At 34.5% G+C, this 17,562-nt stretch overlaps 1 protein-coding gene across 1 annotated transcript; it reads left to right on the top strand.

Annotated features, from left to right (window-relative positions):
* The first annotated feature begins 8,404 nt into the window (after positions 1 to 8,404).
* LOC129232664 (uncharacterized) lies at positions 8,405 to 16,420 on the top strand. Its single transcript, XM_054866796.1, has 4 exons — positions 8,405 to 8,674; positions 11,000 to 11,911; positions 12,206 to 12,326; positions 16,329 to 16,420. The coding sequence occupies exons 1-4, from the start codon at positions 8,405 to 8,407 to the stop codon at positions 16,418 to 16,420; spliced, it is 1,395 nt and encodes a 464-aa protein (XP_054722771.1).
* The last annotated feature ends 1,142 nt before the right edge of the window (positions 16,421 to 17,562 follow it).

The following is a 17,562-nucleotide window of genomic DNA, read 5'->3' as shown; positions in this document are numbered from 1 at the left end:
TTTGTTACTTGCACTGTTGATTAAACTTTAAATCATGATTTACTAAGATACCCAGATCAATAACGTTTTCTGCCTGACTAATGACCGAACATTGTAAATAATAACTTGTATGCTTATTTCCATGACCTAAGTGTAGCACTTGACATTTCCCTACATTAACTGCCATACCCCACTGTATAACAGTACTTACACTGCATAATCCTATCTTTCTTAAGATTAAAAAAGTTCCAAGCAGGTCCTTTTTTCTTCCCCATCTTTCGTTTTTGTTTTTCACTTTACAAGCAAAATTTAAAGTTTTACCAATACAAAAACAAAGTGAGTGACAAACTGATTACAAATCGAAACCAAAACTAATTAGTAGCATGATATTATGAAAAATCAATGTTGATAAGTTGTGCTGGCAACATCTATGTGACAAAATTAACTTAAGTCCCTATACTTTACCACATAAAAAATTAAATTATCCTGCCATCCTATTTAAGTTTTAAAATAGTTCATTCTAAATTCTGACAGTTTTTATTTATAAGATTTCACTAAGCGATAAGATTTACTTCACTTTTGATAAACTTTTAAAAAATTATAATGTATAATTTTTTATATTTTTAATATTTCATTTAAGGGTTTATGTTATAAAAAGAATTTGATCACATTTTGATACCACCTATTTTTTTATTTATTTATTATTTTTTTTTTTTTAAATCCGCAATAACCAGGGATTTATCCTGCCTTCGGATTAATACCAAAAAAAAAAAATTACATTCCCACCCTACATCACTAATTGCGTGTGTTAAAAATAGTTTGAATAAATTTTCATCATGAAGTACCGAGGAGCAAATGCAAATGAGCAAGGCAACAGAAAACAACATTTTGATTTTTTTTGCTTATTAATGTGAAAACTGTTTCTATATTTGCCACCGTTATCAAAAAAATTAATAAATAACATCCTAGTCTTGATAACTTCTCAGTTTATTCTTCCAAACATCCCTCATGCTTCTTTTTTTTTTTCATTTTGGATATGACTAACCTAGATTGCGATTTTGAAATCATGAAGTTCATCATTGAATTGCTTATACTTCTCCAATTATGACATTGAAAAGAAAGATTCTTTGGTTCACATGATATGTTTCTCTTATTATTTCATCAAGTCTTTCAATAAAAAATATTATAAACTGTGTAATACATATGTATCAGTTTTAGCAATTATTTCATATTTAGATTTAAAAAAAAAAATCCCATTCACTTTTTGTATTTTTTTGTAAAATACGCAGTTTTTGGGCATTTACCCAGGTCTTGGGTAAATATCCAACTAATATTTACCTACCCGCTGGGTATTTACCCGATCCGCATCACTAACTGTGACTGAACATAACTATCGCGAAAAGCTAAAGCCTTCAAAGAAATAATACATTCGGTGTCTATCTTTGAATTTGCAATCTCGCATTTAGTCGTAGTTACATTTGAAATCGCATTGTACAGTGGTGGAAAGGAATGCATACGCTTTGTACATTTGACGAGATGTTTGAGGGATCGCAATCTTATAACCATGTACAAGAAAAACAAAATACCATTTAACATGTCAAAAACTTGGTCAAAATACCTTTGACAAAGGTTTCATGAGCGTCTACAAATAAGCAAAGGTAATTTCTTGACATACTCGTTTGTAAATTTCTGTTTGCATATTAAAAAAATGCACCATCAAATTAGCGTTTACTTTATTGGGTTTTCACCTCCAACCGGGATATGTGAAGTTCTATTTTGGTGCATCTTAAGTTAATAAAGTATTTATTAACCTGTAAAAGTTCATGAATTAACGCATATTCAGTTTAATTTGCTCATTAATTGAATCATTTTCAGATGCCAAATGATAAACACATAAATACCAATCTGAAAACTTTAAACTAAGGAGAAATCCATGAAAGAAAAGGGTAACTTCATTTTGAAACAGTTTAAAATAAAAATCATAAACCAATCTTGGTACTCCATTTTTTTAAGTAGTAGTAAGTTAAGCAGTAGTAAATAGTAAGCTTTTACCATTGATTTACCCATATTTATTCTTTATTATCATACTTTTCATTTTATGTTAAATATTTTGAAATAAAATCTCTAAAAACCAAAGAAGTATGCACAGTTACCTTAATAGAAATATATTTCCAAAATTAAGAAATAAATCATAAAATCTGCACTGTGATCCAAACGTTGCAACAGGCTTCGATTTTTTCTCAAAATAGGATTGTAACAAAGGTCAGAATGTTATTTGGATAACAATAGCATCTTTATTGTTGCTTATTAATAAGAAAGTTTTGTTCGAAACAATATGTTTAAACTCATAAAACATTCTTAGAGGCTTTAACACCCCATTCAACAATTGATATCTCTTCATCTACTTGTTACTGCCCAAAAATAAAATATCCGTATTGTTTCTGCTTCAGTTAAAACATTGAATTTTAAGCTTGTCGATTTTTTTTTCGAATTACAATTTGTGTACAAAATTATCCGGCCACATTATTAAAGAAAGTTTTAAAAAAATAAAGGGTTTTAATTGTACTTTAACGCATGAAATGTGATATTAAAACAAAATAATTTTAACTAGAATTAATAAATACTTCTTTGCATGAAACGTAAAAGAGATAAAACAACATAAAAATGAACAAATTGCACACACGCGTTTCGGGGTTACTATGAGCCCCCTTTTCAATGCAAAAGAAGTGAGCTTATGAAAAATATCCGAAAAAAGCAGCATTCCGAATTATGTCGGATATCCTTCAAAATCTAAACTCACTTCTTTTACCGTGAAAAAGAAAGTTTCAACAAATTATAAAGGGTATATTTGTAGAATGATTTCCTACAAATTTAATGTTAATAGACCCATTTACATATAATTGGCAAGCATAACTTTAACTAAGCCCGAACTACCCAGCGGATGGGGGTATTTTGGTATAGCGACGGTTAGAGAGCAAAGCATGGTTTCAATAAAATATAACTCAATGTTTTCAAACTTAGGCTGCATGTAGGCACGATAGAAATATGGAGATAGTATGAATACGAGTTTTTGTAAGTACTAAGGTAATTTTGAGGTTGAAAATGCTGCAAAAATAGCACCACAAAATGACTAACCGTTTTTCGACAAGAAGTTTTTTTTTTGTTACAGAACATTTAAGCAAATGTGAAAAAATTTCACTCATTTTTAGCATATGCAAGGTGAATGTGACCTAATCTGCAAACGACAGGGGGTGTCAGAAGAGCACAAGTGAAACATAGAATCACCCAATATCGAGTCCACTTTGCAACCGTAACTGAGTTACGGTAGAAAGAAGAAAAATGAGCCAAAAAACCAATTCCTGAGATTAAAAGACCAGTTCTAGACAGCACTCTCTGTGAGTAACTAGATGTAAAGCATTTGACTTGATGACTGAATTTTACTTCATTTTACAGAAAAGGAAGTATTGTATTCGCGAAAAAATTTTCACTCAAAATTCGGCCTAATTTTCCATTTTGCTCACCCCCGAATGAATGTTGAGTTTTTTTTTTTTTTTTTCGATGTGCCTAACAACGTATAGACACGCGAAATATCCATTTTGACAATTCCCGAGTTAGTTACAACGAGTTTTCTCGTGACGTCTGTATGTGCGTATGTATGTCGCATAACTCAAGAACGGTATTTCCTAGAAAGTTGAAATTTGGTACGTAGACTCCTAGTGGGGTCTAGTTGTGCATCTCCTCTTTTGGTTGCATTCAAGTGTTTCTAAAGGGATCTTTTGCCCCTTTTTGATGTAAACTCAAGTGGTGTTAAAGTTTGGCGGACACTTGGCGATATATCGCCAGTCTTTTGGTCGCCAAGTTTTGTCGTCAACTTGGCGACAAATTTGGCGATTTTTTTAAAAATCTGTTTCAGTTTGGCCATTGTTGGTGATGTTTAGAGAGTAAACTATTAAATCACATTAAAAATGCCAGTAATGGGGAAATGACATTAAATTGGAGTAAAAGGAAGTCATGTGATGCACAAATCAGCTCGTTTGTGAATGAAATTACGTTTCCTTTTACCCCAGAGGATGTGGGGTAAATGTAAAACACCTCGTTTATCTCTCCATGAGGTTGATGTTGGTAGATACTCGGAATTTACACAATCAGCTTAGATGCTTAAGATACTTCCACACCAACAATACTTAATCGGCAGTCAGCAGGTCGCATGTGTCCCGCGAAATCTTCTAAACGTAATCTGAAATCATATAACACGAAAAATCATACAAAACAACTAATTATCCTTCTATTCATGCAAAATAGAAAGGGTCATTTACATTAAAATTTAATCTTATCTTAAAATAGGAAGAATGAAACACTTAGCTGTTACCATTTACCCCGAGTACGGGATTTGTGGGTAATCAGAAGCACCTAACTTGCCGATCAAAAATAATTGGGAAAGTGAATGTCATAATTAAATGTTTTATTATCCTGTGGCAAGTTGAGTAATTGAAACCAGCTACTGCTTTTAAAAATCTCCACAAGTGGGTTAATGAGGTTTTCTCCCATTTACCCCACGTTTCCTTTTCTCTCAATCGGCCCTTCTTCTTAACTGTGGTCTACCCACGGCTCCCTGATGGGATGTCACTGGGACCTTCCAGAAATTTCCTTGTTTGACGATTCAGAAAAATTTGGGCTTCCATTCGGAAATATGATAACTATTCGGCAAAACTTGGAGTTCCATTCAATTAAGACCGTCCATTCTTTCAAAATTTTAAGTTCGGAGGACCTCTAGGTCTACCAGGGTTCAAAATTCGTGGTCGTTAGTCACATTTTGTGCCTGAAAACTTCATTTTGCGATTTCATCTGAAATTTTACATCCAGACATCATTATTGACTCCTAAGTTTTTTTTTTTTTTTGCAACACCTTGCACTAAAAGTAATTATGTAGCGAAACTAACAAAAGGGTAAAACTCAGACGTGTCGTTTTCCCAGGGCGTGAGGGGTCAAAGGGTGTATACTTACAGCACATTTTACCGAAAAACGAAAAAAAAAGAGAAAAAAACACGCCCATTTCAATGTTAAATCACAAATTTTTCGAAGCTATGGGAGGGAGTGGGGAGCAACTGTCGACCCTGACCCCTTAAATGACGGTTAGAGGAGAGGTGAGCGATATAGTAATAATCTCCCATAGAATTTATCAGGTAACAGTTAAAAACATCAGACGTTACTAAAACACTAGGCAGGTCCGCCCCTGCTAGGTTCACTCATCGACCCCTGTTTGCCTCCTGATTTGCCTCAATGCCGCCTGCAGTGGGTGACAATTGAGGATTTTAATGCTTTTACCCCTAATTGCCCTCAGGATATCATCAGAACTAGATATCTGGGCCCTTAAGGATTAAAGCGATGAGAATGGCTTCCCTTGAATATTCTGTATCCAACAGTACCAGTATTGACCTAATAGACGTTGCCAGTAAAGAGGAGATAGAGTAACAGACACACATACAGACAAACGTGCACAGGTTTTAATAATATAGGTTGATATCGGCAATTTTTGGTGAAATGGTACTACGATATTTTTGGTACTCTGCTAAACTTTCTGAAGTTAGAAATATTTTCTTGAAATTAAATGACTTACTTTTCAACTGAGCTTCTTAAGGAGCATTGTTCATCTTTTGTTGAGTAGGCTAAAGGGGAAAAAAATTATTCATTTATTTATATTTTGGTTGTTTTTAAGGCTCACCATTCAGGTTCTTGTTTATAAAAACGAACTTAAATTAACAGTATAATTCAAACTCTTTGAATGTTATACTATCTAATCATCACAATTAGTTATTTTGTATAAGTTATAGAGTGGTACCCCCATTTGTAGCGAAGTCGAAGGGACTAAAGAAATATTTTGTTTTAATTGTTATCTAGTTACAAAAATATATTTTTTCACAGTAAAACTTGATGAGGAATCGAGTCTACTACGTCGTAGGTATAAATCCGGTATTATACGATTTTGCTATAAACGGAAGTACAGTCGAACCTCCATATATCAAACTTCCACATATCGAAATTTTCTATCTATCGAAATCCCAGCGAATTTCCATTTTCACTACATAGAAAAATTGTTTCTATATATCGAAAAAAATCTCTCTATATCGAAAAAATTTTCGAGACATTCGTAGATTTTTTTTTTCCACTTTAGACTGTTTGTCTCATGAAAAATGAAGGTTAGCGGAGAAATTTAAGAAAATGAAACTCACTAGAAATCTGGGGTTGAGGGGTGTGTAGATAAGTCGCTGTTTCGTTCTTAAATTCCCTCAAGTTTATTTCAAATCTTAGTTGTAACCAGTAACACTGTAAAATATCAATTTCAAGTTATCTCTTTTGTCTGTTGATTAACATTCCTAGTCTTTTTAGCTTCAGTAAAAATCATTCAAGTTAAATAGATTGATTTTTTTACTTTTCTCTCGCTTACATTGTCAAAACAGAAATCCCCTAATGTTGCGGATCAAGTTGAATTGAAAAAGAATGAAGATATATGAACGCGCAAAAATTTATTTTCTGTTAATTTTTCAATTATTAACTTTCATTCAATGTGATACTGGTATAAATTAGAAATTGGGTTTCATGCATGAAAATTAGCTTTAATTTTAATCTTTTAGAAGATTCTTATGATAAAATAAGATCGTTTCCATATATCGAAATTTCTATATATCGAATTTTTTCCGGCAATTTGCTACTGCGATATATGGAGGTCCGATTGTAACTGTATACTTTGTATCTTAGTCAGTTCTGCAATTAGGAAGGGGACACCGTCCCCCAAAATGTTTGGTCTGTTATTGTTAAAACAGTCGTTAGTGTAAGTAAAATATACCGACAGCGAGGTTATCCCATCCACAGACTGCAGATTCGTCCTTGTTATGGGCTCATTGGTCTGGGATAGGGAATAACCGAGCTTGAAGCAGATGTCATCTCATTGAAGCTGAGAGTGGCAGAGAGTTCGCAGACATGGTGCGGTTCGACTCGTAAATTGAGGGCAAAGCTTGAGTATTAAGCAATAGGCTACCGCCTTTAAGCCAATTCCAAGACAGAAATACATGCTATATACCGACAGCTCGGTTATCCCTTCCAGGGACTGCAGTTTCGTCTTACCAAAATACACGCATGACGAAACTGCAGTCTTTGGATTGGATAACCGGGCTGTGGGTATGTTAAATGTATTTCTGCTTTATCCTTTTCTAGAGATGTGAGATAAGAATGAATGGCTTCCCCTGGATGTTCTGTATCCAACGGTACCAACATTGACCTGGTAGACAGTCACAGTCCGGAAGGAGATAGGGTTACAGACGCACACATAGACATCCACAAGTTTTAATCATTGAGAAGAGATAAAATGGAGGGAGCGAAGACTTTCATTCGTGAAGGAAAGACACCAAGTCATGTGATAGACTTTGAAGAACAGCGTTGGAAGAAATCAGGTTTCATTAACGTCTCAACCATTCGTCGATGTTGAGTCACGTGACTTGAGCTCATTGCCCAAGCATTTGCCTAGCCAATGATTAGACTTGCGCCCTCCATTTTAATTCCTGCTCTAAGATTTTAATAGTATGCTCAGGGGTAGTTGGTGCAGTTAGAAACCACGTTTTGAAGAAAATTAATTTTTACTTTTTGAATTAAAGGCGGTAAAATTAATCTATGCAAGTTTTCTCAGTTCAAAAAAAAGTCGTCGACTATGATATCTATCAATAAAAAGGTGCAACCCCAAATATTTTTTCCCCCAATGAAACTGTCACATGTAAGAAAAGGCTGCATTTCTGTGTTCCTTCGACTGGCAACAGACACTTGTAAACAGATCTAACTCCTCAATGGCGGCCAACTTGCATACCGCGGGTTTTGTAACAGTTGGTTAAATTTTACTTTGCAGCTAGTCAAGTATTTTATTATATTGTAAAGTTACCAACAGAGAATGCTGCGAAAAACCTGGACACCTTTTCGAAAATGGAGACATTTGTTCTTTCGAAGGATTTGTGAGGAAAATGCTTAAAGTGCCATGTATCGGTAAGTCAATTCTGAAAGTTAGAAATTTGAATATAAAAGGTTTAAGCAGTGTTTAAATGCTTTATTTTGTGGAATAAGAATGGATTTTACGAGAAAATGAATTCTTGTGTTCCCAAATTTTATTTACAGAGACTGTTACATCTCAACTCTAGAAGTATTGCGCATGTGGCGCCATCGCAGTTGTTAAAAGTCTCGCACCTTCTGCTTCGGCAGTCGATTACCTGAAGACTCAGGTGCAGGTGCACCGAGATTTGTTTATACATTATGTTTAGTTACATAATAAAAGTGTTCTACCTATGTTTTATCAATTTACCTTTTTAAAAATACAGTCCACTATAAATTAAACCAGTGAACCTTACCAAAGTGGTCCGCCTAGCCGCATAGAAATACCGAAAATATGGCAACTGTCATAGAAAAAGTTCCAACTGTGATAAACCGTCAAAGAGGAATTCTCAAAGGAAGAGTTACAAGAATTGAAAATTTCCTAAATACCGTTGAATTGGAAGAAGCTGAATTTCAACTGAGAGTGAAATTAGAAGCCCTAAAAGAAATTCTAAGAGATTTGAAGACCCTTCAAACAGAGGTACTTGGGCTACCGGATAACGTTGACATAACGGAAAACCTTCAGGCATTTGAAGAAATTGAAATTTCGATTGAGAATGCAGAGGTAAGAATCCGAGCTCTCCTCTCTCAAATTCATAAAAACGCTAATTCTCAGATTAGTACTAATGTATCGGCTACGCAGCATGTACCTATCGCTAAAACTAAATATAAACTGCCAGAAATTCCCTTACCCATTTTTACCGGCAAATATGAGGAATTTCAAAATTTCGCTACGCAATTCAAAGCCTTAATCCATGAAAACGAGCAATTAAATGACACGCAAAAACTATTTTACCTTAAATCTGCGTTAAAAGGTCAAGCTCAATCTTTGCAAACCTCGGAAGACACTTACGATTCTTTAATGAATGCCTTAACTGCTCGTTTTGAAAATAAAAGACTTGTTGTTAATGCCCATATTCAAAATTTATTCAACCTAGAAAAAATAAACAATGAATCTCCAAAAGAATTGAGAAATTTAATAGATAATTTCAAAAAAAATCTACGTGCCTTAAAGGTGCTAGAATTTGATCAAAATAACCTATCAGAAATACTTTTGTCTCATTTATTTTTACAAAAGGTTGATAAAGAATCTTCTAAACAGTATCAAATGTCTCTTAAAGGTAAAGATGTTGAAAGCTTCGATCAATTGCTAGAATTTTTTGAAACTAGGGTGTCAATATTAGAAACCGTGAGTAAAAATGCTCAAACTAAACCTCTTAAAAACCTTGGCCCTTCGTCCCAAAAAAGCAAGGTGTTTGTAGTTCAAAATAAAAATAATAAACCGAGGGTATGTGTTTTGTGTAAAAACAACCACACATTGTTTTGGTGTGTTGGATTTCATGACATGAGTGCATCTGAAAAATTGAAATTTGTAGAGCAAAAAGGACTTTGCAAAAATTGCCTTAATGCTCATGTGGGGATCTGTAAATCAAAATATGTGTGCTCTGTTTGCAAAGGCAAACATAATACCTTGTTGCATGATTCTTTAGGTGAAGTTTCTCATACCAAAATTGTTTCCGACTCAGAAGGTCGCAATTTACGTAACCCTTCGGACTCCTCGCAAGGAAGTTCTACTGTTTCTGTAGGTCAGCAAAGTAAATTTGACAGCAAAAAAAGTGCGACTTTAGTATCTCGCACACAACAAATAGGTAATTTAATGACAAAATTAAATGTGTTTGTTTTAGGAAAGGGCAACAATCGCGTGGAAGTTACTTCGTTAAGTGATTCATGCTCTGATATAAATCTCATGACGGAAAAAGTAGCAGATTTCTTGGGACTTAAGAAATTGCTAGTCAAGAATTTGTCTTTAAGTGGAATTGGTGACCATTCTGTACCAATAAAGTACAAAGTCATTTGCTGCATTAGCAATGCAGATAGAACTTTTGAGAAACAGATTGAGTGTTTTCTTGTTCCGCAAATCGCGGCAAAAATTCCGTCTAAGTCTTTTACTATAAACGAATGTCAAATTCCTAGTGTTGTGTTGGCTTGTCCAAATTTCTATAAGAGTACGGACATAAAATTGTTGTTAAATAGTAGCTTGTTTTTTGAAATTCTGCGACCGGAAAAACTGTATTCTGAGGATAAGAAATTAATATTTCAGGACAGTGTTTTCGGGTACCTGTGTACTAACAGCACATTACAGGAAACAGATTTAATTAACTGTTATCTTACGGAAAATTCTAAGTTAGATACTACTTTGGAGAATTTCTTTAAAATCGAGTCTTTTCCCGGAGATAATATTGAACCGACTAAAACGGAAGACGAAAAATTTTGTGAGGAACATTTTGTTAGAACTCACTCTAGAGATAGTACAGGTAGATATATCGTAAAATATCCAATGAGTGAGAACGCGGAATCGTTATTAGGTTTTTCAAAACTTACTGCAGAAAAACGATTGAATAGTATTTGGGCCAAATTGAATAAAAACAATACTATGGAAAATTTGTACCGTGATTTTTTGGCTGAATATTTATCGTTGGGTCATATGGAAGAAGTGGAGGATGTCGAAGCTGATGAAAAACCGGGTAGGGTATATTATATCCCACATCACCCAATATTTAAACCGGAAAATAAATCTACACCTCTGCGGGTAGTCTTTAATGCTTCCGAAAAAACCTCATCAGGATATTCTTTGAATTCCATTCTTCTATTCGGGAGAACTATTCAGCAAGATTTGTTTTCGATTGTGCTAAGATTTCGTAAGCATAAAATTGCCTTGTGTGGGGATATTCGTAAAATGTACCGTCAGATACTAGTGCATGAGTCGCAAAGAGATTTGCAAAGAATTCTCTGGAAAGATAGCTGTCAGGCCCCTGTAAAAATATACAGGCTTACTACTGTATCCTACGGTATTTGCTCGGCTCCTTTTCTCGCGACCCGTGTGTTGCAGGCTTTAGCGGATGATGAAAAATCGGATTTTCCTATCACTTCAGATATTTTGCGTAATGACACATACGTTGAAGACATCTTAACAGGTGCAGCGTCTGTAGATGCCGCAAAACAGTCATTACTATCATTGCGTAATCTTTTAAAGAGAGGAGGGTTCGAATTACATAAAATTATGTCCAACTCCACAAGAATTATGGATGATGAAGAAAATGCTAAATTATCGTTCGACTTTTCTCAACCTGTGAAAACTTTGGGAATGTTATGGAGACGTGATACCGATAATTTCACTTTTGCCATCACGTATGAAATTAAGGACATGTTCACCAAACGAGAAGTTTTATCTACTATCTCTAAACTCTTTGATCCCCTTGGACTAGTAGGTCCAGTTCTCACCAAGGCGAAGCTTATAATGCAAAGTCTATGGACACTGAAGTTGAACTGGGATGAGTCGTTGCCGAAGGATGTGATGCAAGAATGGACTTCGTTTCTCGCTCAGCTCCGGCAAGTTGATCAAATTAGTGTAAAACGACCAGTGATTGCCGATAACACCGATGCGTTTGAAATTCATGCATTTTCGGATGCATCTCAACGTGCATATGGAGTAGTAATTTACTTGCGTTGTGTTGATACATCTGGAAATTTCACAACTAGACTTTTGTGCAGCAAATCTAGAATATGCCCTTTAAAGATGTTAACCATTCCCAGACTTGAACTTTGTGGAGCTCTGCTGCTGGCGCGATTGGTGAATAAGATTTCTCTTATTCTGGAGTTGCCAATATCAAAAACTTTTTGCTGGACGGATTCTAGTATTGTCTTATGGTGGATCAACACTCCCGTGACAAATCTCAAGACTTACGTCGCCAATCGGGTGGCGGAGATTGTGACCTTAACCGGTAATTGCAGTTGGCGGTGGGTGAGTTCGGAAAATAACCCGGCTGATTTGATCTCGAGAGGTACCACAGTCAAGGACCTCGTTTCGAATGAACTTTGGTGGAATGGTCCGGAGTTTTTACAAGGTGAATTGCCATCAACTGAGAATTGTGATTTTTCTGGTGATCCTGCTTATGAACTAGAACTCAAGAACTTTAATATTAATACATTTCTTATTTCAGAAAATGATGAATTTTTTGAATATTTGTTAAATGTAACTAATGATTATTTTAAATTATTGAGAATTGTAAGGTTTATTCTCGTATTTTCTCGGAAGTGTAGAAAGGAAGAAAGAAGTCAATCTTTGGATGACTTGCAAAGAGCTAGAGCCATTCTTGTTAATAAGGTGCAAGTAAGGCATTTTGGGTCTGAACTTGCGGCCTTAAAGAATGGAAAAGGTATTTCGAGCTCAAGTAAAATTTCGTCCCTAAATCCCTTTGTGGATTCAAATGATAATTTACGAGTAGGAGGACGCCTTACTAAAGCTCAAATAGAGTTTGATGCCAAGCATCAGTTAATCCTTCCTCAACATAGCAAATTAACTTATTTAATTTTTGAAAGTTTTCATAAAAAATACTTTCATATTGGTGCCCAGGGATTGCTTCATTTTGTGAGGCTGCAATTTTGGCCTATTAATGGCAAAAGCATTGCAAGAAAGGTTGTGCATAACTGTAATGTTTGTTTCAAAAATAACCCAAGTTCGCCATTGCAGTTAATGGGAGAATTGCCTTCTGAACGAGTAAACCCAGTTGCCCCCTTTGTCAATAGTGGTGTCGATTTTTGTGGACCATTTCAAATTCGCGTAAGTAACCTTCGAAAGGCAAAAATTGTTAATGTATACGTTTCTATTTTCATATGTCTTTCTACAAAAGCCATTCACTTGGAGATTGTTTCCGATTTAACCTCGGAGGCATTTATTGCTTCCCTGAAGAGGTTCATCTCTAGGCGGGGAAAAATTTCAAGCATTATCAGTGATAACGCAACCAATTTTAAAGGCGCGAATTCTGAAATTAAGAAGTTACTGGCACAAGTAGACACGCCTACCTCAACCTTAAATAACTATTTATTGTCTGAAGAAATTGTTTGGAAAAATGTTCCCCCTCGTTCTCCTCACTTTGGAGGGCTATGGGAATCAGGTGTGAAATCCTTTAAGCATCATTTAAAACGGACAGTTGGTAATAATAAATTAAGTTTCGAGGAATTTACCACTGTAATGGTTCAGATAGAAGCAATTCTGAATTCCCGTCCACTTACTCCTTTATCAACCGATGTGAACGAGTATGAAGTTTTGACCCCTGGTCATTTTTTAATTGGCCGCCCACTACTTGCACTTCCAGAGCCAAATTTAAAGGACATTCCAGAAAGTAAATTGTCTAAGTGGCAAAAATTAACAAATTATGTGCAAGTAATTTGGAAACGATGGCAGACTGATTATTTGAATCACTTACAGCAGCGTAACAAGTGGCAATTTGCTAAGGATAATGTTGAAGTTGGTACTATGGTGCTTTTGAAGGAACCCAACTTACCCCCGTTACAGTGGCCACTTGGTCGTATTGTGGAAACTATAAAGGGTTCAGATGACAAAATAAGAGTCGTAAAAATTAGAACTTCTCATGGTATTTTCACTCGATCTATTTCTAAAATTTGTATTTTACCAACTCAATAAGTCATTTTTTGGGTATTAAAATTTGCTATTTACAATTTTTTAAACTTCTTTACATGTTTACCTCATACATAATTTTGAAGTAGCTTGTTATATCACTATGTTCATATCCTGTGATAAATTTTGATTGTTTTTGAAATGTATGTTATGTATGATTGGTTTTTTGAAAGTTGAACCTTTCAACGCGGGCGGCATGTTACATCTCAACTCTAGAAGTATTGCGCATGTGGCGCCATCGCAGTTGTTAAAAGTCTCGCACCTTCTGCTTCGGCAGTCGATTACCTGAAGACTCAGGTGCAGGTGCACCGAGATTTGTTTATACATTATGTTTAGTTACATAATAAAAGTGTTCTACCTATGTTTTATCAATTTACCTTTTTAAAAATACAGTCCACTATAAATTAAACCAGTGAACCTTACCAGAGACCAAGAACTCAATACTTCGATATCGTCAAAAAAACCTTCAATGTAGTAAGATGTTTTTCCGATCGATCTATGTTTGATTCCATGGAATGTCTTGCGTTTATTCATTTTTTTAAAACCCTGTTCTGTATTGAGGAAATTAATATTGTTTCGAAATCTTTAATGAATATGTTGCCTGAATCTAAAATTTATTTAAAAAGTTTTGTGATTAATGATTTTGGAAATATCTGCACCGAAAACCAAATAGTTCTCAAAATCACTAGAGCTGTAGCGTCATCGGAATTTCTTCCTTTTGATGGGGGGAGGGGCTTATATGCCTTCGTTTGAAGTTACGTTAATGTTACCGTTAAACTATATAATGCAGTTATTTTATAGAATACCTAGTTATTCCATGAAATAACTGATCGTGTCCGTTAAAATGTGTAACATGGTTTTAATTTGACACTTAAACTAGTTATTCTATGAAACAACTAGGTATTCTATAAATTAACTAATGAGAGACAGTTAAAGTGTAAAATAAACAATTTAACTAAAATGAAATTATTAGGTAGTCTATAAATAAACTAATGACAGACAATTGAAATGAAAAAGAAGCAATTTATCTAATTTATGCAGCGTATAAATGGTATTTATGGAAACGTACCATAAAATCTTTTGTTACAACAAGGATTACTAAAATGACACTTGGAATTACACGAACATTTTGGGGGTAACACAGGGGTGGAAAGTAAATGTATTTGTCGTGCAAGATATATGATATAGATTTTTTTTATACTTTAACGGACTGCAGATCGTTATTTTATGAAATAACTAGTTAAACCATGAAATACAAGAGAATTTTACACTTTAATGAACACGATCAGTTATTCCATGAAATAACTAGGTATTCTATAAAATAACGGATTTCATACTTGAACGGTAACATAAACAGCATACGTTTGGCAAGATGACTTAGACTCGTTACTAGTATATATGTTAGCATCCTACGTTTGGCGAGATGACTTGGATTAAGGGCTCTGGGGTATCAATATCACCCCCCCCCCTTCCGATTGCATCCTTATTTTAGAGAGAGGTTTCATACTTTTTTGCATTCAGCCTACCCAAAATACTATTTTCAAATTTTTTAACATACTTGTGGTTCTGAAAATATCTCCGAACTAAGTCAATGTTTATGTAATAAGCACAAGCCCACCCCTTTAGGGGGGTCAATTGCCCTCTTAGCTTTGAGTAGTTAATGATTTTTCATACAAGAGGGCCGTGGTATTTGTTGTTCTCCTATAAAATCTGCATTGAGTGGACACCCTTTACTCCCCCTCCCCCCACCTTCCAGGTTAAATTCAAAATGACGTAACTGAATAACCACATTGTAATTCCAACTGTGCTATATTTTATCATTATATTAACTTCAATGTGTTGCGATGGAACTAGTTACTGATAAATAGAATAGCGAGCATGCACAAGTTAGCTCTTGTAGTCTAATGTTAATTTGTACAAATGTAAAGCAAAAAGTACCTTTAGTAATTCATGCCAAAGTACTGTATTTCTGTAGTTAGTTACTATTCTACTGGCCTATTTGTAAAACCAAAGTGTAAAATATAATAAAAGAATCGCACTATGGTATGGCATGTTTTATTTTTAATTAGTATTTCATCATATAATAAATTTAAAAATAGAAATCTTTGATTTGCATCAAACTAAGGGTTTTAGTGTAAGTGATCCTTTTCTAACAACATTTTACTATTTTGAAAAAACGAAATGAAATCTTACGCAAGAATAGGGGGGAAGGATTTGAAAAATCTCATGTACCCTGACATGGGGGGGGGGGATCAAGCATTGTCAAAATCATCCTTACGAAATTAAAGAATGGCCCCGTAGTGGATAGAGCGTTGGTTTTCAAAATATCAGCTCAGGTTTTGAGTGCCTGTTCGGGTGGTTGCGTCCATCAGCTAGAAGTCGTTAAAATTATTGCAGCGGGAATGCTTCCTGCTTTTTAAAATCAGCATCGCTGTTTCAAATTAAGCATGAGATTTATAACACTTGAGAAGTAAAACAAAGTATAATATTAGATCGGCGTTTCTTAAATTGTGTTCCGTGGAACCCCGGGGTTCTACGGAGATCTTTCAAGGGTTCCTTTTGTTAATTCAAAATTAGTCACTTAAATATTTAACTAAAATCAGGTTTGAGTAAAGGCTTTTAATTATTATTTTCCGAATAAGCAGAGGAAAAAGTAACAAAATGAATTTTGGGAAAAGACTAAACTTCTTCGACCTTCGACTAAATTACTGAAACGACATGGCATGCATTCTTCCATTAGAAATGTCCACTAACCCTGTAAAGATCGCAAGCTTTTCGGTGGAGTATGAATTATGTTTTCCACATAAAACGATTAAGCGCCGACGGAAATAATCTGCATGTCAAGTTTTGTGAAAATTGGTTCTGTAGAGTCTGTGTAAATGGGTAGGATATAGGTATCTATAGAGTTTATTATATGAATGCAAATCTACAATTTTTAAAAATTCGAATACTTATTATTAAACTTGGAAATATTTGAACAATTATTACTTACATATAATACTCAGTTAAAAAGTAGTCTTGTATAAAAGTAATTGCATGATAGTTATGAATGGGATAGTTTCAACCGATATGTTTCATTTGCGATCTTTTCAAAGCAGAGTTGCAGTAAGTGTTTTAAGCATTTCTTTCATTTTGCTGCTAGCTTTAGCACTTTGAATTAATTTCCTGTTTGCCTCTGCAGTAAATTTACTTTTCCCACTGCGATTCCTTGCTCCGAAATTTATTTGTTTTGATTTGAAGTTCAAAGATATTTTTACTCCTCACACAGATGCTTTTGACATTTTTTGTTTTTTTAGCCATTCATTTTCGTGTAAAGTGATTTTCTGGGATGAGACGCTTCAGTGCAGCTAATTTTCTAGGAATAATATTTTATTGCTTCCCCCATAATCACGCAATAATCCTTGGACAAAAGCAAAATAGCTACCATTTATAAATTAAAGCTGCGAAAAGAATTGATTTGAGAATAAATTAATATTGATACCAGTCGAAGGAAAGAAAAAAAAATACTGCAAGCAAACTATTAAAAAACTTTATTTTAAATTTGATTGGCAATTAAACACATTCTTTATACAAGGCAAACAATTTCATAAATTTGGATCAAATGTTTTTCTTTTTTAAAAAATGCCAGAATTTCGCAAATAACGTCTCCAAAATTACTCGAAATCAGTGAAAAATTTATTTTGAAGAAAATAAACCTTTTACTGGAGAACTGAATAAATTCCTTTATGCTTGAAAAATCAACGAATAAGGGGGGGGGGGATTAAGAATCTTCAAAAATCAAGGAATCCCTTGTCCCAATCCAAAAGATGTGAACATATAGATGAAAAGGCGCCACCTTGAAAACCGCGTTTTACATTTTTTACTAGTCAGTAAGTTTTTAGAAATTCGTAAAATTCAGAAGTGCAAACTGTAACTATAAACTGAAATGTGAAAATTCGTCATAGTATCCCAAAAAATCGTCACCCGAGAGCAAC

This window comes from Uloborus diversus, unplaced genomic scaffold (genome assembly GCF_026930045.1).
Source record: "Uloborus diversus isolate 005 unplaced genomic scaffold, Udiv.v.3.1 scaffold_13, whole genome shotgun sequence".
NCBI lineage: Eukaryota > Metazoa > Arthropoda > Arachnida > Araneae > Uloboridae > Uloborus > Uloborus diversus.
The sequence above is the reverse complement of the archived record's forward strand: the minus strand, read 5'-3'. Positions and strand labels throughout refer to the sequence as shown.

Excerpts from the sequence above, each read along its gene's own strand:
- LOC129232664 (XM_054866796.1), top strand. The coding sequence starts at position 8,405 with ATGGCAACTGTCATAGAAAAAGTTCCAACTGTGATAAACCGTCAAAGA. Across the intron at positions 8,675-10,999 it reads TTTCGATTGAGAATGCAGAG|GCTTTAGCGGATGATGAAAA; the intron begins GTAAGAATCCGA and ends CGTGTGTTGCAG. Across the intron at positions 12,327-16,328 it reads GGCCTTAAAGAATGGAAAAG|AAATGTCCACTAACCCTGTA; the intron begins GTATTTCGAGCT and ends TTCTTCCATTAG.